Below are 25520 nucleotides of genomic sequence, written 5' to 3'. Positions count from 1 at the left end.
CTCATCCTGGTTGTATTTAGCTTTCAGGTGCAGTTTTGCATTGTTAGGCACAAACTTGCAAGACATGAGATTTCCCGAACTCCTCCTTAGTTCACAACAAACTAAAATCCTTCTGGAAAAATGTTACATGCTGTCAATTCACGCTGCTATTGCTTCGTTCATCCTTAGGAGGGTTCTCACACAAATCCAGGGCCAAATGCCTCCTTCAGAGGTAGTAAAGACAAATGCTAAAAATGAATGCATTTTCTAAAGCACCAACAGTGATCTCAGTCTTACATAAAAGCTAAAATGTAGACAGTTCCTCATTTCAAAGAGCTTTCGATTCAATTATCCAAAACAGAGAAGAGACAGGATGTACAAGGAAAGCCAGAGGAAGGAATAGCTGGGAGGATTTTGGTTTCATTGTCTGATTGTTTTAATTGCATTTCCTTATAGAGTGTTGCATCTTTCATCATACTCCAACTGGAAGAAGTCTCAGGCTCTGACAGATCTCTGCTGGGAGTAAATTGCATAGCTGGGAGCTGCCTGCCTTTTTTTAACAAGTTTGGTCCTCAGGAGAGGTTTGGAAATCAATCTCATGGTGCAATCCTGAGAATGGTTTTGCACTTTGGTGCATTTTCCTCTGTGAACAATCTCAACATTCCCTGCACCCAAAAGTTACCCAGAACGACCTGTGCCAGGTCTGAGCTGAAAATAAAGGCAAGCTGAAAATAAAAGCAAGCTGCTTTTGCATGTTTGGTCCGTAAAATATCATTTAATTCAATGTTTGTGCTGCACCTACCAAAGCCAAGGGGAAATCTACAGGCACTGCTGGGAGTTATAAAATAGAAGGTGAAAAGTCTCTGTTTCACATCCTGTTCTCTGCTACCAAACTGCAGCAAAGGTTTGTGGAGCTACCCCAGGTGTCACATCCCAGCTCCATAGGATGCACAGGCACAGTCCCTATCCACCCCTGCTCTCTGCTGTGCAAAACCCTATTTTGATGAAAGCTGTATGAAATGGGCTATTTTTGAGCCTGGCAGCTGCCTGTCAGAGTGGGCTGAGGTCCCCTGCAGTGACATTCACCTGCCCATGCAGGTATGAGAAGAAGGTTTGGTTTTATTCAGAATGAAATGTTATTAATTCACTATAAAGCTGCAAAATTCCTGGGTTGCCTGTGGATTTAGGCTGCAAGGTGGGTATTTCCAGGCTGAAAAAATTCCCTGAGTGTTTTGGTGTTTATCTCTGTTTCTAGAGAAACTGAAGCTCAGTAACAGACAGAAAACATTCATATGGATCTCAGAGAAAGGCACTTGACTGCTCTTTATTTTTCAAGGATGAATTACTTGTGTTGTCTATGAATGCATCAGATTACCAGGCCAATATTAGGAAATGCTCAGTTTAGCAGGAGCTGTTAATGAAACCAAGGCTGTGTGAGCAGGCAGGGACTGCAACACGCAGAACAGGTAACTCTGGCAGAAACTCTGCAATGCATTGTTCACAACACTCTGTCCTTTCCCAGTGTGCTCAAGTCTTACAATATTCCAGGTGAAATCATGAGGATCTTTACCACCAATTCAAGAGTATCCTGGAATTTATTTTTTACAGTTATCCTACATATATTAATATATTAATATATATTAATATTCTAATATATCCTATATATTAAGAGGAGAACACCTGCTTTCTCTAGACTTTAAGCTGTGACTTCACTAACTCACCAAATCAAATCAACTTTTTATCTTTTATATTGGGAAGAAAAAACTTGAATATTTTGCTCCAACACTTGATTGAAAATTAATGAAAATAATTTCCTCCTCTTTCTCCAGTGGACATCCTGAGCTGGGAGCAGAGCAACAGGATTTGCATTCCAAGACCTTTAGCTGTTTCCATCTGTGTAACTCTGCATGGGGATGGTATTCTTGGAATCATCAAGACTATTGTTTGCAACAGCTTAGATGTATGGAATTTGTGCAGTTTTCCACTAGAGAAGACCTTTGATTTTGGTTTAACTAAAATGATGTCTTCTATTTTTAGCCATAATATTTGAATATTAATACTTTAGGAATATTCATGTTTTCCACATGCTTACGGATTCCAACACCAATAAAGGGAGGAAAAGAGGAGCATGCAGACCAAAACAACAATTTGTAATGCGCAGAGATGGTGGCGACAAACTTTTCAGTATGGCCTCTTCTGATTAACTCTAATTTACTCATTATAATTCAAAAAATCCACCTGAAGTTGCCATTTCACGACTGAAAAATAAAAAAATCCTGAGTCATGCTGTGAATTTAATTTTGGATAAATTAGGTGTGTGTTCCCTGCTTCTTAAAGCTACTGCAGATAACCAGGACAACCTAGTTTTGAAAAACATACAGGAAAAGAAGCTGATTTATGGCATTCATAAAAACTTTACTTTTTAAAATATTGTTTTAATATAGTTTATTTAACTTGAAGAAATCTTTCATGTAGCAATAAAAATTGCCACCCAGTCAGTAAGACTGTCTTAACAATTTTGTACTCTCTATGCCAGTTTGATAAAACCTTGGGGAAGCTACAGAAATTGGACAGCAGGAACGATCAGAGATTGTGTGAATCGATTGCATAATGGATTCAGCTGGAAATGACCCAGTTATTTGGTTGTTTCTTTAACCAGCTGAAAATTTCATCATTATAAAACACAGGGAATTCAGCTGTGGCTTTGAGAGACATGGAAATACACATCCTATGTACATAAGAACTTACTAACGAAATGCACCTACAGCATTTCTGGTTCAGAGATGAAAACAAACATTAAGTTTGCAGGTTCAGGGAAGAGGCTGCTGTGGACATTTGCTCTTCCTGGCCCATATCCAACCGTTATTTTACTTGTGATTTGCAGCCATGGATAGGTATTCACTTTAGAAACAATAATAAGATGTCTGGATCAAATCAATTAATTCCAGGCTGAGAAAAGACACAAAGCTTCGATTCAGACTTAATAACATTTGTCTGTGGAAGTGTGTTCTTGTGAGGTTTTCATTCCAGAACAGCTTTCCTACAGCAATGCTAAATGGCCACATTTCAGTGTCCATTGTTGTCAATTTTCCTTCTCCCAGGGGGCTGAGTGCCAGCTGAGGGCACTAAAGCAGTTCTGGTAGCTGGGCACCGTGAGAAATCCCCTGTCCCTTAAAATCAGCACGAGAAACACTCAGGAATTATCTCAGCCACCATCTCATCTCTTGAATTTTGAATTTACCTCTTATTTTAGGGTTGCCTATAGCGAGATCAATACCTGGGGGTGCTGCTGAGCTCCCTCCTCAAGCCAGGGGCTCAATTTGCAATCTCAGCATGTGCGGGGATATTTGAAAGCGCTCTCATCCTCATGATGGCTTTGTCCTATTGCTGCAACAGCTTCCACTGAAGCTCTGGGAAAAACCCCCACCTTTTGCAGAGCCAGCTTGGTTTCCTTCACTCCTGCAGCATAATTACGGCTGCTGTGCTGCAATTTTAGCTGTTCTGTATCACACAACTGTATTAGCAGGGATCCTCAGAAACAGTTCCATGGGATGTACGTATGAGCAGGGCAAGGAAAACACTTGTGTTCATGACTCTTGCCTAAATTATTCATTTATTTTATTTCCTTCTGGTCTAAATAAAGAATACCAGATAAGCCCAGATTGCTTTTATGGCTCTTGTGTCTAATAAAGATGCATTTAGGAAATCATTCTGTCCTCCTCCTTCAGAGGCAAAGCAGACAAACCATTCTTTTCCTTAAGGAGTGCTCTCCATCAATTTTGGAATACGTCCAGTTTTTCAAATGGAAGGGCAGAGAGAAGCATCATGTTTCCTCCTCAGCCCATATTTTAAGAGCCATACCTGTAATCTTCTCCAATTCCTACAAGTCTGTGCTTGTCTAACTCCTGATGAGCAGAGAGATACTGGGACCTGGAAAAGGAGAAATATCAGCTTTGTCTAGTCTGACAATCTCCTATCCCATGGGAAGATACAGGATTCAAGTCTTGTTTAAACAAAACACTCCAACGTGCAGTTAAGATGCAAAACTGTGAAGCTACTGATAGAGCTAAATTAAGCACAGAAATAAGTGTATACTTTGTGAGAATTAAGACTTTAATGCTCATTATACTATTCATACTATTCTTAGGTCTTTATGGTCTTGCATAAAAATTCTTAATGAGGCCAATATCATAAATTTTGCCCTTGCAGCTAAATTTAGAGGTTTTCCTATGAAAAGTTTGGTTGATAATTCATCTTCCAACAGCAGAAACTTTTAATGGGAACTCTGGCAGTCTAATTTCTGTGGCTAAAGTTATGCTTAGGTCACAGGTATGCAAAGTACTTTAATGCTGCAATGCACCTGCAAGGTGAAATAACAGTAAAAGCACATTTCTGATGACTTTCACCTTGCTGAAAATATCTTCTGATTGCTTTTCTGTGAGGGACAGCCTTTGTAGGGGCTGAGTTAAACACAGTAAAGTTTTCCATTTTCTAAACAATTTGATATATATATATTATATAAATATTGTATATTTGTTTTTGAGGGCATTGGGGGGGTGCAAATGTGGTCTCTAAATGTTGCTGTTTTGGTGATGTGATCATGGAAGTGTGAAATTCCCACAGATGTTCATGACTCACACTCTACAGTTGCTATGGCCCAGCTTTTCCCTGGAACAATGTCCATGGATTTCAGTCTCAGTGGTTTTCTGACTCTGCTCATATCTGAAGTATTGCTAACAATTACAAGTGTGCTTTCTGGCCTGAATTCAGGCCCCCAATCACTCTACACCCCAGATCATTTGAAGCAGCATCTCAAGGCAGGTGAAAGTTCCTCGAACACACACATTTTGCTTTTTATTTACTTTTTCTGAAAACCCCTTTCCCAGAGCACCACGAGAGAAAGGCAAGGAAAGTGTACTTACGAGGAATCCCCTGCACCGAAGTTAAAATGCTGAATTATAGTCCCAGACCGAAGATCAAATAAAGAATTAAGGAGGTGCCAACATTTCCTATCCTAAGAGCTCATTAATTATTGGTTAATGTTGCCTTAAAGCTGTATATTTTTCTAGGACAACCAACAAATGCTTCTTTGAGGGCTACAACATCAGGGACTTCTCTCAGGAGGAAATATTTATCCCAGCACTGCAACCTACACTCATTCTTATGATTGCTCTTGAAGATTTAAAAACAGATAAAGAATAAATTAAGAATAAAAGAATAAATTACTGGGTTCTTTAGGTCATGTCTGACATGAAACCAAAAGAGGTTCAGAAAATACACTTTTTCATTTTCTTTCCTTATTTTTCACATTTTTGCTCTCTCACAAGCGCAGGTTGTGGCTGGCTCGAGATGCAACAAATCATTTAGCAGGAAGAGCTTCTATTATTCCTGGCACAGCTGGAAGCAGGAGTTTCCAGAGTGCCTGGGAGTTTTCTGGCCAAGCCTTCAGACTCAAGAGGCTCATCTAAACTCCAGACATCACATTCATTCCCTGAGCTGCCTTCTCCTGCCACCAGCCTGGCAGAGGATGGGACCTGTGATGTGGCACAAGGTACCCTCCCATTTGTACCCACACCTGAAAAGACCTCCCCTTTCTCTACAGAGTATTTAATTTAATCACGCTGAAGAGAACATATTATCTTTAATGGCCAAAAAGAAATCCATTCTGAAAAATATCATATCAGTTCTTAACTTTTTATTATTATTTGACAAAGGCTGGATTCTGTGCTATTAATTTTAAACTGTCTTCCCTGACTTTTTTCTAAAGCACAGAAAAAACTTTTTTTTGTGGCTAAAGCCACAAAACTGAGTGCAGCCATCAAAAATGAGAACAATCCTCTTTTTTCCAGAGCCAAGCAAACAGACTTAGCCAAAAAAATGGAGAACAAAACTGAGACAGACCACTTGCACAATGGCTGGGTATAGGACAAAAATTACCATTAAAAACACATCTTCGTGCCAGAAATAGCTAAAAATACCAGGTCACTGAGGTGTACTGCAAGAGCAAAGATTCTACACTGAGAGCATTAATTGTAGCCATTAAAAATAAACACTGAAACTTGGAATACCATTAACAAGCACAAAACCAAGACAGAAATAACTCTGATCTTAAGATACAACCCCGGCTCAATAAATGAGACATCTTAGAAGTGCTCAAATTTAATCACATTAGCAATCCCACTTGAGTGCATTTTACCAAAAACAGGATAAATATATAAGAAGTTGTATGAGTACAAAACTGGCTCGTGGTGCAATTATTTCCCTCCCCCTCCATGCAGGCTGTAGTAGGAATTTTATAAAGCAGTAAATATATCCAATATATCCATAGTTGGTATGGCACATTCACTGGGCAGGGTGACAGCACGGTCATGAAATTCCTTAAACATACATAAACTGGAAAGTATCCATAACTCCTGGTCCTAGAAATATACATTTACTGGGAGTTCTGGCTGTTTTTTCAGGATTTTGCAGCACAGCCATGCTTTTGGAGCAAAACATGGATTTAAGGTGGCCCAAAGGAAGTATCCAAGTGGGAGGACACAGGAAAGGGGCTGTAAATGCTCCACCCTGAGGATCAGAATTGCTCACCTGGGGCTGAGATACACAAGAACAGCTTCAGAAATCCTCTGGAAATGCCTAATTCCACTGGAATAAATGGCACCACTCTGATATCACCCAGATTTCAGATTCTCACTCTCCTGAGCACACATGTGAAGCCCACACACACAGAGCAGGAAAAACTTGAGAAACTGTGAAGTTCTCATTAGTAGTGACAAGCCATTAAATTTTATCCCCGCTACTACAGTCACCTCCACTCCCAAGTGCTAAATTTACACTTGAGAAAGGCTGGAATCAGGCACTTCCCAGTCAGTTCCACTTAATGGTATTCAAATTTTAATCCAGTTAAGCTCCAGCACAGACAAAACTGCATTTTTTTTACTTCTCAACAAGGCAGAAAATGAGTTGAAAATGATACGGAAAGAGACGCATTAACTTCCTTTGATGATGTAGCTCAAAGCCTAACATGAGTAAATCATGGATGTGGATAGAATCACTTGGCTCTTCAGCTTTGGGTTTCATAGGCTGTTTTCTACTGGTTGAGCTTTCTGACTCAGTTTAGCTTTCTGATTTAGCTCCTGATGGGAGCCAGAAAACTCCAGAGGCAGGCTGATGAAGTAGCATGAGCTGTGCCTTTAGGCAGCCGAGAGTCATTACTCAGCTGAGAGTCGAGATGTCATCTTTCATATTTTTATGATTAAAACTAAAAATACTCAAATTACCAACAGAATGCAGGCTAGCAGCAGTCTGTATCTGCAGTGAGACCTGGGTGAGTGGTATAGGATCATCCTTCTGACCTGATCATCAGTCCTCCTCTGTTGCCTTGGGTAAAACTCATCCTTGTCTGTTTGAAATCTTCCCAACAATGTGCTGCTCCTCAGTGGTGACCTTAAAGTTTGAGCACACGGCTGCAAACACAGCTCCATGCACAAGCAACACCCTCAAAAATGGGCTGGGATTGCCAAGCCAGCCCTCACCCCTCGGAATTCCCACCCCTTCTCCTCCAGCAGCACTAAGGGGGCATGGCTGGGAGGCAGTGCTCCAGCCCCAGGGTCAGTTTGAGCTGTCACCCTGGTCTCCCTCCCTGCCCAGCCCTCTGCCAGGCTGCACATCTGGGATAAATACTCGACCTACATAAGGAGCCTGTGACAGGAAATACCTCAAACCAATCCAACTCCAAAGGTTTTAAAACCTTTTATAAAGTGTAAGGTCTGAGTTTTATGAAGACCTGGTGTGTTTGCTCCAGCAAATTTAGACATTTATACTTTTTTTCCTAGCATCACATCTGTTGTTATTATTGCATGTGAAATAACAAGAGAAATTAATAAACCCAAACACTTCTCATAAGGCATAGAAGTTATCATAGTGCCTGGAGCTCTTGCTCAGAGAGTGATTCCAGAGGAAAGTTGTGTGGTTACAATTAACCTGAACTCAAGCTTTGTACTCCTTCCCAACCATTAAAAAGGAATCAATTTGTAATTTCTAGAGCAGAGTAAAAAAAAAAATTAGTTTGGTTGAGTTGTCTGCTTCTCACTCTTTTTTATTTAACTGATTATTCATTTGGTAGACTGGGCATTCTTGGATGGACAGCTCTAAGACAGAATTAAAATGTCAGAAGCAACTTATACATTTAGATGCCCGAACAGTGGAACACTGCTTCAGTGAAGGGATGAAAAATTGGCCAGGTGCACACAGAAAATAACCAGAGGTTCTTTGGATGTATCCAGAAGTGCAGAAAAGCAAAAGATTTAGGAACTCATATAACAGAGCTTTCTTCTTCCCTTTAAAGCCCACTATGTCCAAGCTGTTGCACCCTTGAGAAGCACCCTGAGAGCAGAGGATTTAAGAGTTCAAAGCACCAAGAAGCAACATTTCAAAAAATAACTAAACCTCTGAGATCTGAGAAAATCAAATCCAGGCCTGGATTGAAGTGTGATTACTCTCTTTTATTAAAAAAAAAAGCAAAAAACCAAACCAACAACCAAAAAAACCCACACCCCAACCCAAACCCCAGAAATAAATAAAAAAGGAAAGAGTAGAGGAATTGCAGGGGTTCAGGAGAGATGCTTCCCTTGGGAAGAGGTCTCTGACTGGCATTTGGGCTCACTGACGGGACACAAACCCCAGGGCAGCACAGGAATCCCACAGGAAAACACGGAAAATCTAAGGACAGAGCCCAGCTTGCAAAGGCAATCAGTTCCTCCCTAAAGTAATTTCAGAGAAAGGCATGATTTTTAAGGAGCTCAGAAAGCCCCCTCTGCAGCCAGGCTGTCCCTTTCCCACATTTCCTCAGGTGTGATTCCCTGAGTTTTTGTTCATCTTCCCAAGGGTTTCAGCTCTCAGGGGACTTTTTAGCTTTCATGTGTCCATTGTGAAGATGGCATTTGGACATACCAGAGTCTCTCTGTTCAACTTTCTCCTCTCTACCTGCCTTCAAACTAATCATGGAAAACTCATCTTAGGGAAATAACTCAATAAATAAATTTTAAAATGCCTCCAAGCAAGCACCAGGATTCAGTGGATTTAAAAGCTTGGTTAACACCTTTAAAATTCTGAACACTCAGCATTTTCTCTGAGCTTCCTGCCTGCAGAAAGAGAAATGCTAAAATGGAGAAGGACATTGCTTTTGGTAACTCTGAGAGGATTGTAGGGAAGGACTGGAGCTTCAGCTGGGAGGTCGGTGTGAAGCTCCAGCTCCAAAGCAAAGGAGATAAAGCAGTTCAAGCAAGGTTCAGACAAATATTTCTGAGGGTGGGCACCTCTCCAGCCCTGAGTGTTCAGAGCTCCTTTCTCCCTATTCCAGCTTCCTATGGTTGTGCAGCCTTATGCAGCCCGCAAAAGATTCCCAAAATTCATCCTGTCCAAACATCTTTTCTGCTTTGTTTAACAATTCAGCCGAGATCCAGCAAAGGCTCATAATCACAGGCTCCACATTTAGCACATTGGAGGCTTCACTGGTTCAAAGCAAAGTGTGTCAGGAACTCCAAATGAATTGGAATGTGAGTTATTAGTGAGTATAAAACTGAATGCATTCACGTCTGCCTGCTCCAGGCTGAAAGCCCAAAAATCCAAGCTGAAGGCAACACATTTCCCAGCCTGTGGACCCAAGGAGGAGAGCTCAGGATAAACTCTAATTTTTACCAGTTGCCCAGTGAGGTTTTATGTCCTTTCCCTGGAGAAAAGTGCCCACATTGTCACCAAGAGATTCATCTCCACTGCAAAACATCAACATGTTAATGTGAAAAGTGCAGGTCATGATTTGGGACTTTTTAACTCCAGGGCTGCCTTGGAGAGCCCGTCCTGCTTCCCATCCACAGGAGCCAAAAGTATTTTCTAACTGTAGGTATTCTGCACTTGAAAAGCCATGGAATAGGGAAAGCTTCAAGGCAAGCTTCCCTGAGCATAAAACTCCTCATTTTTCAACTTTCTAATTGGAAAGGAAAAAAATCTGATTCAGGATCAATGAGAAGAAATATGGAAAGGCTTGCAGAGGAAAAGCTCTGTGCTATTTTCTGTCCACTTTTTCAAAGAGTTCTGTGGCATTTTATCTGCACTAACTCCATACCAGCATTTTTTTTATCATATTTTAAAAAGTTCCCCATTTTATTCTTCTTGTAAGAGAGCAGGGGGTCTACATGTCTGATTGCCATTTGACTTGCATTCAAGCACCAAAAAAGCCAAGTACTTATTTGGAATATGGAACAAATCAGATGTGTCAGCAGGATTTTATATTCCATTGCTACCAGCCTCAGGTCCCTCAGCCCTCATTCCTGCAAGTTTGGCAGCTGAGGAATTCATCCATTTCCTTCTGTGAGGCTCTTGCCTTTCATCCATCTCTTGGCTTCTGCACTACCTGGACTCACTTGGTCAGCATTTTCAAAGGGCTTTGGAAGAAGGCTCAGAGTTCACTCACATTTCTGTCTCTGTATGTGATTCCCCAATCCTTTGTTCCACTACCAGACAGAATCAAGATTTTTGGGGGCCCTTTCTGTCACTTCCATGTATCTAATGAAATACCTGATGCAAAGGAACTGGACTAGATGTGGGGCCACTCATGTGGGGATCCTGCAGGAGTTTTGGACTGCAGTCCTCTGCTGAGATCCAGAATTATCCAGAGGAGCCTGAGGAACAAAATAACCCCCAGAAGAGCTGTGAGAAACTCTTCTCTTTGTTTCAGCTGGGGTGTGTGCTGAACCTGGTTACTCCTCTCCTCATCCCTCTACTCCTCAGCAGCATAAGAGCTCTGGCCTCACCTGGGGGAAGCCTCCTGCTCCAGGGACCTGCACTGAAGACTGGGACACATCCCCACGTTCTTGGGTCAGCCCCATCCTGCAACAAATCCAAATCCACTCCAGATTTACCAGGGGAAATTCCAGGCTCCCCGCCAGGCACCTACATAGACCATATACAGCCCAGATTTACTTTTGGCAGAGTTCTCAGTGGAATTTTTGGTTGGAATTTAAAGACAGTGCGGTCTACATACTCTGAGATAAAACTGGCTCTGTCCTCTGGGATAGGGCATTTGCCATCCAGTTTGTGATGACAAACACAATTTTAACTGTCTCTGCAATGCCTTCTGTAACTTAGAATCGCAGGATCATTAAGGCTGGAAAAGACCTCCAAGATCATCAAGTCCAAGCTTTGACTGTATTTTTCAGTGCATAAACAACTATGGGCAAAAAGGAGAAAAATCATGTTGTTAGGGGCTGAAGTTCTATTTTTAGGCAATCACATATGAAAAGGCTGTTTGGTTGAAATCATAGGTTCTGTTATCAGTCAGTGAAACATTTTTGGGAAGATTGAGGTCTGGTCCCTTGTTTTCAGACAGCTTCTGTCTTGTGCATGGGAAAATTCATTACACTATTGAAAATTATCTTGAGGGGGGAAAAAAGAGTGTGTTAGAGCCAAATCTGGCCTAAGGGGTGGTTGTACCTGTGGTGTAGGGAGTGCTGACATCCAGGTCTGAGATCAGCTCTGCCAAGATACTTTGAACTGTTCCCTTCCTTTGACAGATGTTTTAGGAGCATCCTGAAAGTCGTGAGGAGCCATAAACCTGTCATCATAAACCACTGTATCTCTGAAGGGGAGTACATAAAAATACTCTGTTTTCTGGCAAAGAGGGAGAAAGATGGGTTTCAGTTTGCTGCCACTGCAAACAACACCTTGGCCCAGCACACCGGGATGATTGATGGGCTCGGCATTTCCCGAAAATCCTGGATGTGGAAAAGGAAGGGGATGCTCAGCCTCGCTCTGAGCTCCCCTGTCAAACACAACTCCCTTGAAATGGGAGGGTGCTTTGCTTTCTAAAGTTCAAATGAGGAAACAGCTAAAAAGCAAATCTGGGGACAATGGGGTCTGCAGACCTCCTGGAAGACAAGCAGGGACATTTGGGCTTCCCCCTCAGGGGCTCTTCTATGTCCCAGCCAGGAGGACTAATCCTGTAGAGCCAAAATGAAGGGAAACAACCAGAAAACCACTAAATTTGTGATCTATGGGAGGGTGAGGAAGAAATCATCTACAGTACTCAAGCCCCACAATCTAAGCAAGAAAATCAGATTTAGGAAGGTCTGTCAGCCACTGTCTGGATGAGCTGCTGAGGTCCAAAAGGAAGAATCATCATGACCAGAGGACTCTGGTGCTTTACCCAACTGGGTCCCATTGTAGAACTTTCAAAATTCCCATATTTTTAAGTTTATATCTATAGATATACACATAATTCTTTAATATCAACTTCATGAAGATCTCAGTTGTGTTGTTAGCTGAACTTGGTGTTTGGGAATCATGTTGATTACAGGAGAACAGTTCTGCCAGGTACATACCTCAAATAATTCACCAGCAGCCCCAGGCTGATGTATAGTCACACAAGAAATCTGTCTGGCAATCCATTAAGAAAAAAAATGTAAACCACAAAATAAATCTGTAAGCAATTAACCTCCCCCATAAAAAAGCTCATTTAATCACTTCCACTGTTCACTTTGAAAGTAATATTTTCTATGTCAGTAGCTAGAAACTACAGAGCAGATACAATGTGTAGCATAAGGAATTTAAAAGACATGCAACTACAAACTATGTTTAACTTCTGCACAGAGCTTTTACTGTGATCCTTTCTTGGCCTGTTGGATGCAGCAGCACTTTTGCAATTACAGCATCCTGCTAATGCTTGTGTGAAAGCAGGAGCAGAACTATTATTTACTATTATTTACAGGCCTGTTCATTTACAGGTAAGCAACCACACCAAAACAGAAGATTAATCCTGTAACTGGGCACTTTCACTCCTAAATCTGCTCAGCTCCAGCCATGAGTCACAGATACTGGATGTCACTGTGGTCCTCTGGAGATTGCCAGCTTTTTGTCACTTTTCTGCAATGCCAAATCCCAGCAACACAGCCCCCCAGAGCCCAGGCAGTGCAGGTTTGGGGGGCATTTGTGTGTCACAATAGGAAATGATTCACTCTTCCTAAGGCAAGAGTAAAAGGAGTTTCTCCACCTGACAGACTGGTATAATCTCATGTAATTCTTCAAAATGTGTTGTTATAAAATATGCTTCACAGTGTATTGGGGCTGATTCCCATTTATAAGACAGCTCCTCTAAACACCCCTCCAGAATCAGAAAGTCTTTAAAGCCCTTTTTTGTTTAGAAAAATGATGTAAACCACTGAGAAAATAAGGAATGAAGCCCTGGTATTACCTTGTCTCCATTTTACCGATAATGATACCGTGCAAGGCCTTGCTCTCTGCCACCAGGATGTTCCCCACCAGAAGGGAAGCATTTTGTGTCCAAAGCAGGACTTTAGATATCTGTCAGCAGACTCACCAGAATATCCTTTGTAATTCAACTCGGGCAGGGCTGGAGAGATTAACAGCTAAACCCAAGAGCTCCGAAGATGCCTCAAGTGATCCCCACACACTTCCTCTGATGCCTTCACAGGCACTCTGACTCTCTGAGTCACCATCTGGCATCTCTTCATTATTCTTGTTTTTCTCACCATTTTTTTTGTTGCCATTTTTAGCTACGGGTAGAAAAGAGAAACAGTTTTCCTTTTACACCTGTCAAGTTGATTTAGCCCTCCCTGGTGAGTGCACGAAGAATAAAACGCCTTGCTCCTCTCTGATAGTGCTCCATCCCTTCCAGCACACAGCAGACTTCCAGAATACCCTGTTCTTGCCCACAGTGGGATGTTAAAACCACAGGGGAATGGAATCATAAATGTTCCTTTTGCTGTGCCACAAGGAAATTATAATTGTGGTTGCATCAGAAGTAATGAATTAACATTGCAGTATATTTTACTAATGGTTTAATGTAGGTGTTTCTCATTGCTTGATTAGATATGCAAACAGCCCACCAAACAGCTTTTGAAGCTGAAATAGCCAGAAAAAGACACTAGAGGAGCAAGGCTTGACCCTGAAAGAGACGAATGAGCTCAGTGAGCTGTGGCTCAGGAATTGTCATCAGGAAAATAATCAGACAGCAGCAGTGGTGGAGACTCATCTTTGGGTTGCCCACAGTTTCCTCTGAACATCCTCATTTCATTGTCCAGGCACTGAATTTAAAAGTGCATTTTAAAAGGCAAGTAATTCTGACTAGATCAGAGCTTTGCTTGTTCCCATTTTCCTTGCGTACCCAGTGTTAAAGGCACATATTTATATTTCCATAAACCACATAATCCCACAAGACATCACCTCAGCAGAGCCTGTCAAGACCAAACCTAGAGCATCCTTTGCATAATAACAATAAAATCACGAAACCACTGTGTGAATATGACACTTAAATCCCAACTCTGTGTTCGGACCACCAATCTTTTGGTAGTTTGCTTTTTACACAGACAGTGAATTGGGCAAGACTTAAAAATGCCAGCTCAGGTATTGAAAATTCAGGAAATTACTTCTTCTGTACCACAGCTTCTACTTCCACTACTTCATCTTTCTGACATATTCAAAGTTCACATAACTAACAGAAACGTTCATTCCAAACCCAAAAGAAATAAGTGAAATTTGGTTGTGAGCCATGGGATTGACCTGTCTAGCCAGCTCACTGAACAGATAATAACATTAAACCCCAAGACTGAATTCAGCTAATGAGTGTCTCATATTGTGCTGGCATTTCAGGAGCAAGTCTAGGCTCAGATTCAGACTATTAAAAATCTATTCAGTGAAATCATCCCGTTTTTTAAAGAGGTTTTTTTAAAGAGACATTTTTCTCATCTTAAACATGAGGTTGAATTCAGAGAAGGCTGCTGGAAGAATTATCTTTGAAAGTGGTTTTCTCTGGCGTAATCAAATGTGTTTATTCCCATTATTTTCTTTCTCATGTTACATTATTCATTGAAGCCATGGGTAAAGAATGATGCTAATCAAAAAGGTTTGACCAATTTTGAGGGTACTGCTCATTATTCATTCTTAGTCATCCCTTGTCCTCTTTTGTTGTGACATTTTTTAAAGCATGGGCTCTTAAATGGAATGGTGAACACTTCACTATCCTACATATTTTAGAAGAGCTGAGGAGAAAATAGAGGCTGGTAGATGAAAGAAAGCTCATTAAAAGCCACATGTTTCCATCTTTGCTTGTCACATATGGCAATTAGGATGCAATACAGGTCATATTAAAATTCATGGGATTTCCACCTAGGGCCAGCAAGTTCATTCTTAAAAGTCCCTATTATAAGAAGTTTAAGCAAAAGCTTTAAAATTAAAATCTATGCTCTAGGTCACAGGAGTGCTCCTCTTTGTCTGGGCTGCTCAGAGAGGGAAGGTTTAAGAGAGGGGATACCAAAGGACTAGAAAAGAGCAGCACTGGGGTTACCCAGCACATGAGAAACACTGTGCTGGTGTATCTTGGTGACCACTTCTGAAGTGCTTTCAGCTGTCAGTTCAATGCCTTATGTGTCACTCTCTCCTTTCTTCTTTCTAATGAACAAAATCACCACTCGAGTGCCAGTAACGCCACAAACCTGTCATGTTTTTGACTTCACACACTCGTCAGATCTCCGCCCCCATTTCGCACCAAAATATCTCCAGCTTTTCCTGAACAGCATCCCTGTGATTCAGCTTTCCCTCCTCATTCATCCATTGCTCTCCCTCCAAGCTTTCATTATCTTGATAAACATCTCAATTAAAGTACTATCAGTCTATTTTTTAAAGTCAAACTCTTTCTGCAGGATAATTTCCATGGTTGCTTGCTCCGTCCATTTTATCCTCTCCTTGCCTTCCCTTACTGACTCCTCCTCACACACATGCCCCAGAGAGGACCTGACTCATCCTATGCACTACATGAATTGAAAAGAAATAACAAACCAAAAACCTTAAGAATTGCATTGTTGAACAGGTGGCAGCATTGCAGGAAAATAAACAAATATGGGGCAAGTAAACAGTGACATATCTGAGGAGTTTCATCAAGCCTGGGGAAAGCACCAAATAAGATGAGACAAAGGAAATCCTGATTGCTAAACACAGACAAATGTTGGGTTGTGCAGAGATGAAACACTGGGAGATCTGTGAAATACAGAACAAATGTGCTCTAAGCCCCACTTTGAGCACTGCCATATAAACAAATATTACTCCTCTATTTTCTAAATGCATTCAGAATTGAGGTATGGCCAGAAAAAGAACTACAAGTTTAAGTTTTGAAAATCAAATCAAAATAATTACAGACTTCATTGTGGCAGATCTGGGCCACACTAAGGAGTGTTATAGGGCACTTCAGCCCCATAAATCTCTTTATGATGAATTTTTGCCTGTAGTCAGACCCCCAGACTGAAGAGATCTGCCCCACAGATGGTAGCTGAGGCACCATATATCAAACTCTATTAAAAGCCTCATAAAAGCAAAACATTGATGTTAACAAGACTCTTTCCATTGATTTGAGTGGGCTTTGGACAGAGGCCTATACAAACAAGGATGGAATTAGAAAATGGAAATCTCTATAGATGCACAAAACCCGTCAATCCAACTGTTTGCCTTCCAAGGATGACCTATTACCACTTAATTTATGAGGCATTTAAAGAGCAAGGAGACAATTGATACTTTTTACTTTTACGTGGATCGAGTATTTGCAAATATTGATTCTAATATTTTAAATAAAAAAATTGCAAACCCACTGGCATCAATTGGATTTCCTTCTACATTAATATTTCACATACTGCAAATATCTATATTCTGGCCACCTCCAGTAATTAGCTGAAATAAATTGAGTGTGTGTCATCTGTTTAGTGCCATGTCCTTGAGACTGCTCCGGTTGATTTCCACTTTGATTCAAAGCTGGGGCTGATCAGGACCAGCTGCTCAGCCAAAGGGCACATCACACATTCCCATTCCTCCTCCTCCTCCATCCCAGCTCCCAGCCAGGCTATTGTTTGTTACAACTAATAAATCCCGCATGTCCTGGCTGCCAGCGAGCCTCACAAACCCCAAATTTTGGTATTTACTGCATGGCCAATAAAGTAATTCCACTTCTGGAGGGATGCATAAATACAGTTGTGTACATGTAAGCACAGTGCACATCCTTATTCAGGCAGATTTACGGTATTATTCACTGATATCTGTTTGACAGCTGTTGTTATTGTTTCTAGCTGGCCTCTAAACATCCAAATGTGAGTAAATGTAGGTGTGTATCAGTACTTAAACATCTCTGTGAGGGCCAGATTTTCAGATCTTCATTCCAAACTGATCCCTGGGGACATGGCACTAAGCATCAGAGTTACTGCCCTGGCAGGACCTGGCCCTTGCCTGCCTTTGGGTGAGGAGGAAGGAGAAATTTGAAATATTATAGCCAGAACTTTTAACACTGCAGCTCAAACTGCCTGACACTTCCTGCTAAAACTGTCCTGGTTTCACTCACATCTGTAACAAATGGTGACCGTTCTCCTCACTGGGCATTCACCTCAGGGCTTATTGTGCCCATGGCAGTCAAAATTGTTCAGCTGCTCCCAGGGAAATCCACTGAATTTTCCCATAGGAATAAGCCCAGCAGCCAGTTTGCTGAGTTGATGTCACACACCCATATCCTGGATCAAGGAGAAGGAGTTTGGTGGAGGAGATCAGTTGCCTGTTGTACCTCTGGTGATTTTTTTAAAAGCTCAGAGGCTTTGAAACCTCTTATTGCACATGGCTGGTGAAAGCTGAAAAGCTCAGCTGTGTCCAAAGAGCCCAAACTTGCTGTGGAAGGAGGGACTGAGCCACTTCTAGCTGCTTTTGGTGGTGCATCATGAGCCTCTGCCCTTGTGCTCAGTGTAGCAGGTGGAGAATGAGGAAGATTCAAGTCTGTAAAGATAAACGAACTTTGCCGTCATGGATTGGACTCTATTCTCATCACTGTCAGGTTTGGAGCAAGTGTGAATCCCCAAATGCTGGGGAAATTGGGAAAAAGCCAACAGGAAAGGTAAAAGCAGAGATGAACCACAGAACATCCCATCACAGGATGGAAATCTCTATTGTCTCCACCACAAAGAGGAATCAATAACCTGCTGCCTAATTACAGAGCTTTAAAATCCAAGTGTTTCCCATGGTCATAAATTTATGGAATGGTTTGAGTTGGAAAGGATCTTAGAAGCTCATCCAGTGCCAACCCCTGCCATGGGCAGGGACACCTTCCACTGTACCAGGTGGCTCCAAGCCCCAATGTCCAGCCTGGCCTTGGACACTGCCAGGGATCCAGGGGCAGCCCCAGCTGCTCTGGGCACCCTGTGCCAGGGCCTGCCCACCCTCCCAGGGAGCAATTCCTTCCCAATATCCCATCCATCCCTGCTCTCTGGCAATGGGAAGTGATTCCCCCTTGTCCTGTCATAATCCGCCTGATTCAGTCTGCCGAGGTGGAAAGCAGAGCCTTTTTTCCCTTAATTTAAAAAAAACAAACAAATGACACATTGAAACAAGAACTCTCTCAGATGATCTCACGTAGACTGCAATGACCATACTGGGATAGTAAACCTGATAAGCCAGTCCTTGAGATGCTATCATCCCCTTGGGAAGCTGCTGCATGGATGCTCGTCCCTGAGGGGACAGGGACACCGATGTCTCCCGTCTCTGCTGCCTGGACAAGGTGCATTTGCCATCATCCCCCTTGACTTCTGCCTTGAGTGACCCTGGCATGCCACGCTGCCTGCTCCACAAACACTTTTCCAGATGTTAGAAATTACATTTTCTTATCGGTATTTATTAGTATAAAAGCCCATATCTTTGCTGCTCAAATGTTAATTAATTCAGTTAGTGTTAACAGTAAATTTAAAATATTTTGTTTGCTATCTGCTGGATGTAACTGGACAAAGTTGAAGCCACTCTACAACCCCTGATCCTCTGTTTTGCTGTACTGATGGCTCTAAATCACAAATTTTGTGCCATATACCCCAGTCATTAACATGAAGTTTCCCCCTGAAGTAAAGGGGAGCTCAGCTGTAGGGAAGTGAGATTTGGCCCCAAATTTTACAACTCTAAACTTCATGGACCAAACTCACTCCTAAGTATCCCAAACCAGTAAAGTACCTACCAGACAGTCAGGGAACACAGAAAGGAATTAATCTTTTGGGGTGGTGCAATTAGGTGTTAATGGGAACAATGGGTGGTAAAAGCTGATCAAGTTTCTGCAAACTTTAGGAAATGGAATTAAGGGTGTCCTCTTTATTATAAGGCATTGCTGTTGCTGTTTAATTTCTTTATTTTACGGGTCGATAATTAAATTGAGCTTGTTAGGGCTTAGCCTTTTACAGGAAGATCTCTATTTACATATCTTCCTCTGGGGGGCTTCAAAGTGAAATCTCAGAGAAATTCACAGGTTTAGAATTGAAATTAATTCAGAAACCTCTCAGATTGAAGTGACGGGGGTAAGGTGAGATGTCACTATACCTAATCACCTTTTACTATGAAATCTGTCTCTGTTCTTTTGCTTATAGAACAGCAGCTTTCACAGCAAGCCAGTTGCCAAGTGTAATTAAGAATAATTAAGAAGGAAAAGCCCACAGACTAGCCAGAGTACAGCAGAATTAATACATTCCGACGCCGAAATAATCACTTTACTTGAAAGGGAAAGAGTTGAAAAGTCTGTAAAAGTTCTGCAGGTCTGTTCTGCGGGATATTAAAATTTAATGTGTTACCATCATCATCACCACAACCGCATTTATTGTTATTATTACCAAGACTGCCATTAACTGGATATTCATTAATGCTAAAAGTCACAGTCAGCATGAGATTCAGCAGACTCCAAACTCTGGAGGAGAAGGTGGAAAGTTACCTGGTGGCGTTTCAATAATGGATTTTCCTTTTTTGTTGTTTTTCTTCTGTTTTAACTCCTTCTTGCTCGGTTTGAACCCTGGGCGCTCCTCTGCCTCTGCAGCACGGATAGGTCCTTCCTCTCCGGGCTGCTCCGTGAAAGGAAAGAACTCTTCCCCAGGATATGGAAAGGAGTAATAATGATCCCTGTTGGTAATTTCCTGCAGGTAATAATCCTGATCGTCCATGGGGACAGCCCGGGCCACATCCCCCAGCAGCGCCAGCCCAAAGGTGCAGAGAGCGAGCCAGAGCTGAGAATGGCCACGGGCGATCATCGCGTGCTTTCGCAGGAGTCTCCTCTGCGAGTCCTGGGACTTCATTTGGAGAGAGGGCAAGCAGAGTTCGGGCAGCTGGAAAAGCCCTCCGGGAGCGGCAGGGGAAGGAGCCCGTGCTGGTGCGGGACCAGGCTGCGGGGACGGGGCAGGGTGGCACAGCCGGACGCTCGGACGCTCGGACACTCGCCCCGCTCGGCCGGCCCGTGGCAGGTGGGATCCCCAGCTGGCCGCTTTCCTCCGCTGCCCCGCAGCTCTCGGGGCCGCTCTCTCCAAAGCCCGAGTTACGCGACAGTTTCCGCTCAGTCCCCGGACTCCCCACTCCTCCTGCGCGCAGCTCATCCAAGAGAGCGCTTATTCCAAGAAAAGTAAACTTGGCAGGCAGCCTTCTCCTCCCAGCCCGTGTCCAAAGTGTTTCCCTCCCCTGGGAGATGGGGGTGGGCACGCAGAGCCTGTGCCGGGCAGGGGTCGTCTGCTGGCACTGCCTCCCTGGGCACCCAGGGGGGGATACGTGGGATGTGGGACTGTGGCAAATAATCCTCATTCCATAGGAGTTATTCCCTTTTGTGGTGGTTTTCTCCCCCTTTTAACTTTTACAAAGTAGGATCCGTCTCCAGCACCAATCTCAGCCTCTCTTGTTTCTATTAATTTACATATATATGACCTAAAAAGTTATATCTAACAGTTTCTAGATATAAAACTATATTTTAGTTTCTAGATCTAAAACTATATTTTATATATAAAGTTATATTAGTTTATAGTAACTTATAGCTTGTTTAAATAATATAGTTTAAATAATATAGCTTTCCATATACTTTTCAGTAGCTTAGTCTTTTGTAACAACTTATGTAAGTTATCTATAACTAATATAACTCAACACTTATCATGTGCCAAATTATAAGAGGCTTCTCTTGGGGTACATGGCAGCTCCCTGGATTCAGCCCAGCTAAAAACCAGGAAGAGCATGGTTCATCTGTGGCCCTTTTTCTCACTATTTTTGGGATAATCCTGATATTTGTTCTCACTGGAACATCTTCCCAGCAGACCAGGATGTTTTGTGCTACACACACGCAACCCAGTGTCGTTAATGAAATCGATTTGTCTGAGAGCAAAGTCTTATCTTTCATCTTTTTCATACCTCAAAATAACCTTCAGTGCTGAAGGAAATGTGCAACTGTTGGCTCACTCGAAATATGAATTCTTACTCCTGTGTTGAAAATACCAGCTTATATTTTCATCATGTATATTGTATTTCTCACCACGGTCCAGTCATCTGGGAGACAGCATTACTTCTGTTACCCCAGTCCTTATTCTGGCTTTGCGCTCACATTTTTTTGTGTGTTTCTCATCATTTTAATACCATAATAAGCATCATTTCCTGTCTTGTACCTGTATCTTTTGATATATTTGGTTTCCAGGCAGTGGGTGATCCCATCCCATATATGCAATGATTATCCTTGCTTTCTTAGCTGCTATCCCAAAAGGAGTTTAGTGATTATATTGTGTCTGTTGTCCTTCCTTTTAGAAAAATACAATTATATTTTTATCCTGAATTTTAACTTTTTTTTTCCTTTAAATCTGAAAACAGTGCATCTCTCTATTTTAAACATAGGAATTTTCATTTTTTAAAACTAGAATAAAATATGCTTTTCTTTTTCACTGCTTTGCTGAATTATATGGGTATAAATAAACTTTATTTGATGAAAAGCTTCTTCCCTTCAAACTTTTCAGACCCTTTTATCTGTAATAGATATCTTTGTCACCTCTGCCTCTGGGTGCAGTGTGGGAGCTAAGTCCCACTGGGTATGGTGTGTGGAGCAGGCTGAATATCCTGGAAATCCCCTCTTAGTGATTTCACAGATATTCTTACTTTGTTTTCCCTTTCCAGAGCACCCAGACCTCTCCTGCCTTGGTCCTAATTTCTGAGGACAGAGCACAAGCTACAGAAAGTGTGTTTAATTTTGCTGCCATTTGCAGCACAGCCAGTCTTCTGCAAATATTATGAACACTCTCACACCTAGAGAAGTAGTAGAAATATAAACTTTTCCATGACATCATTAAGGACTTGGCTTTTTGGCAACTAGAGGAGCTTTAGCTGCAAATCATTATTTAACTCGCTGTAATGTTCAAAGACAGACACAGAGATGAGTATTTACACTTTTAAGCACAACAAGAAGCATTTTCATAAGACACAAAGTCAAGTGTGCTTTAGGTAAAGACCTGAGGAACGTGATTTGGGGAAATTTTACATTCCACTGGGAAGAACTTTGCAGGACATCAGGCAGCACCAAACCCACCGCTCCACCTCCTGCAGTCACCACAAATAACTCCCTCTTTTCTCTCTGTCTGTAATTACCTTCAGAAAGATTAATTCATCCAAACACACCTATCAATATCTATTCCTGGGTATCAACCTGTGCAAATAACCAGCTCCCCCAAATTTGTTTCTCTAGGGTTTTAATACTTTCTGTGGGTGTGAGTATGGATTCACTGCTTCCCCTTCCAGACCCACCTCTCTTTTTGGGATGTGCATGAATTCAGCGAGCTGGGACCACACAAAAGTCTGTCTCTAGGCAGAATTTTGATCTGCTTCACCATAAAATGTTTTTACTACTCTTTTATCTGTCAGCATCCTAGAAACAGCTAGGAAAGGAGGTTTTTCTTCTAAGAGTGGCACAGAACTATTAAGATCACTGGGGGCTCAGATGTTTTTGGGCCTAAGGGCTCTTCCTTTTCTTTTGCCTGGGAAGTATCACAATAGCTTGTAAAAACCTGCAGCTGATGTGGAAGGAGACAAAGTAAACTCAGATTTTTGTAGAAAACAACTGTAACTAGCATCACCCTCCCTCCTGAAATGATGCCAGTGAGAGTGTACAAGTCATTCTACACTGTGCTCTAAATGTTTGTCCTGCTGCAATGAAACACAACATGCTGTGGTCTGCAAATGAGCAGGGTTTCCCCCTCTGTTCCCAAGAAGAATTTGTTTGGAAGATGATGGTTTGCTGTCTAAGATGGGTTAACATTTCTCAAGGCACCTGTTTTGAGCCAATTTCAACACCACCTCTGGGAAAAGAGGCACTCCCAGCTCTTCCTTATCCCCTAGAAACCTCCCTCCTAGGGGAGGTTTAGAGTGGATATTAGGGGAGGTTTCATCATGGAAAAGGTGATCAAGCGTTGGAACAGGCTTCCCAGAGCAATGGTGGAGTCCCCATCCCTGGAGGGATTTAAAAGCTGTGTGCATGTGGCACTTGGGGACATGGGTTAGTGGTGGGATTGGCAGTGCTGGGGGAATGGATGGGTTCAATGATCTTAGAGATCTTTTCCAAGCTAAATGACTCTGGAAAGAGCAGATTCAGGAATGCATTTCACTGAGGAGAGGTGAAGTTGTACCTGTAAACACAGGCCTTGTTGAGGATCTTAATTTGGATTTATACTACACAATCAGTGAGGACACATTTAGGTTTAATTCAACTTCAAACAGCTTAGTGACTCCTGCAACTTCTCATTTGGAATGTGCATCATTCTTTTAGTGGGAGCAAAGCTTTGTGGTTGGAAACACAAAAAAACAGGCATCTCTGTTTTCCTTGCAGTTCCAGGGTAACTTTCTGAGGTAGCACATAAGGTTTCTATATGCTTTGGCAACAAAATGACTCTAAAAATAACTTTCCTCCTGAGCACCAGTGAAGTTTCTGTTGCTTTGTACTTCAGCTCTGTAGTAAATCATGAAGCACAGAATGGAGCAAGAAGAGAGAATTACACTTTCTAAAGTAATTTTCTTTGTCACATAAGGCATTTATCCCTGCTGTCAACAAGGTCAAACCATCTCAGAGGAATTGGAAACCTAAAACTGACACTGGGAAATACAAAGTAAACTGCATTGAACATTTATGTGGCTCTTTGATGCCTGTTTCTTACACGCGTGACAGAGACAGGTACTAAGGTTCTGCTCACCTGCATACCCTGAGTGTATCCCCGGGGTATCCTGGCATTTAAAGCCCTGTTTGCTTTGTTGATAAGGCAGAGCCTTAAAAGAGTGGTTCTTACCACAGAAAAAATGACTGGAAACATAAACAAGCTCTTACATGGATGTATTTTTCTCAGTTTTAAGATACATTTAACTTTAAAGGGAATGTAATTATGTTACCAGGTGAGGGATGCCAAATATACCCAGAATCTCAAAATTTGTCTCTGAACGTATCAAATACTGGTACAAAATATCCTCCTGAGCAGGCTGCTGTTCCCTTTGGGCAAAGAGGTTTTAAAATAAACTGATGCCATTAATGAAGGCAATTATTTCCTTCAGCAGCTGTTTATTTTAACTGGTTAGAAATGCAGTGTGCATCCTGGCTGGGGAATTCATCCCAGTGCATTCTCCCTAACTTTTTCTCCTAAAAACAACATGACCTTCAGATAATCATTCAGCATATTGCCTTTGTGCTTGTGTCTGGAGAAGGAGCTTGGATTGCCATGGAAACAAAAGTTCCTTGTTCTCTTATACTTCCCCGTGCTATCATTTTCACTATACGAACCCTTTTCTGAGCCAGAAATGGAATTGTGGTATTTTCATGTTTTGAGCACCTCAAAGTGATGGATCAGTTCATGGCACAAATGCTGTGAATGCTGAGTAGAGACTGCACCCACCATCATTATTATTTGGGGATATTTAGATCAGATCCATCTGCATCAGCCCCATTCTGCTGGAGAAATGAAAATTCTCTATGTACACTTTGCCAGAGTTTTCTTCACTTTTTCTTTCTGTGCTGAACACATGAGAAGGAACAGAATTTTAAGAAAGACAAAGTTAACCAGTGACATAAACAAAGCCAAAAAGGAATTTCTGGCATTTTTGCAAAGAATGTAATAGTTTTTTGGGGTATTTTTATTATTATGGGAACTACATTTCCTCCTGCCCCAGAATGTCTGTAGATTTTGTGTTGACAACACACTGCCCTGGCATTTGGCAGCCACTGCTGGACCAAAGCCAGCAGGATTATCACTAGGAAAGGGACTGAAGAGACTGCCTTGGGATTGAAAATTCTCTAATGCCAGCAATACAAAAAGGAGAACTAATATTCTATTTTTTTCTAATACTATTTGTATTTTGTTGATTCATCAGCATTGGAAAGGCTGTGGTTCTGCACTAGTCAGTGGTTTAGAGTTTTTTGCATTGTCCAAAAATGGACAAGTTTAATGTGCAAATTTTATTTTAACTGTGAAACTGAGACAGCAGTGAGACAACAGATGAGAGGATGACAGTGGTTATATGGAACAGTTGGAGAAAATAGGATGAAATTCCCCCGCTGTGCTCACAGCCTGTCTGGAACGTCCCTTTTTGGTTCACTTGGATGAAAACAGCCACTTCCAGCAAGTCCCCATGGACATCATCTACCTGCCAACATTTGAATCCCAAAAAGTAAAGACTCTCACATTTCAGTCTGGTATTTCCTGGACTGA

General features: G+C 41.9%; 1 protein-coding gene across 1 annotated transcript in view; it reads right to left on the bottom strand.

Moving 5' to 3' along the window:
* The window catches only part of CPXM2 (carboxypeptidase X, M14 family member 2), a 70331-nt gene extending 49807 nt beyond the window's left edge, over positions 1-20524 (bottom strand). The window contains exon 1 of the mRNA XM_010407867.4: positions 19757-20524. Coding sequence (XP_010406169.2) covers positions 19757-20408 — 652 coding nt within the window. The 5' untranslated portion in view covers positions 20409-20524. The remainder of the gene's footprint in view (positions 1-19756) is intronic.
* Between the last annotated feature and the right edge of the window lie 4996 nt (positions 20525-25520).

Source organism: Corvus cornix, chromosome 6 (genome assembly GCF_000738735.6).
Source record: "Corvus cornix cornix isolate S_Up_H32 chromosome 6, ASM73873v5, whole genome shotgun sequence".
Classification (NCBI taxonomy): domain Eukaryota; kingdom Metazoa; phylum Chordata; class Aves; order Passeriformes; family Corvidae; genus Corvus; species Corvus cornix.
This window is presented reverse-complemented; position numbering and strand designations above follow the sequence as displayed.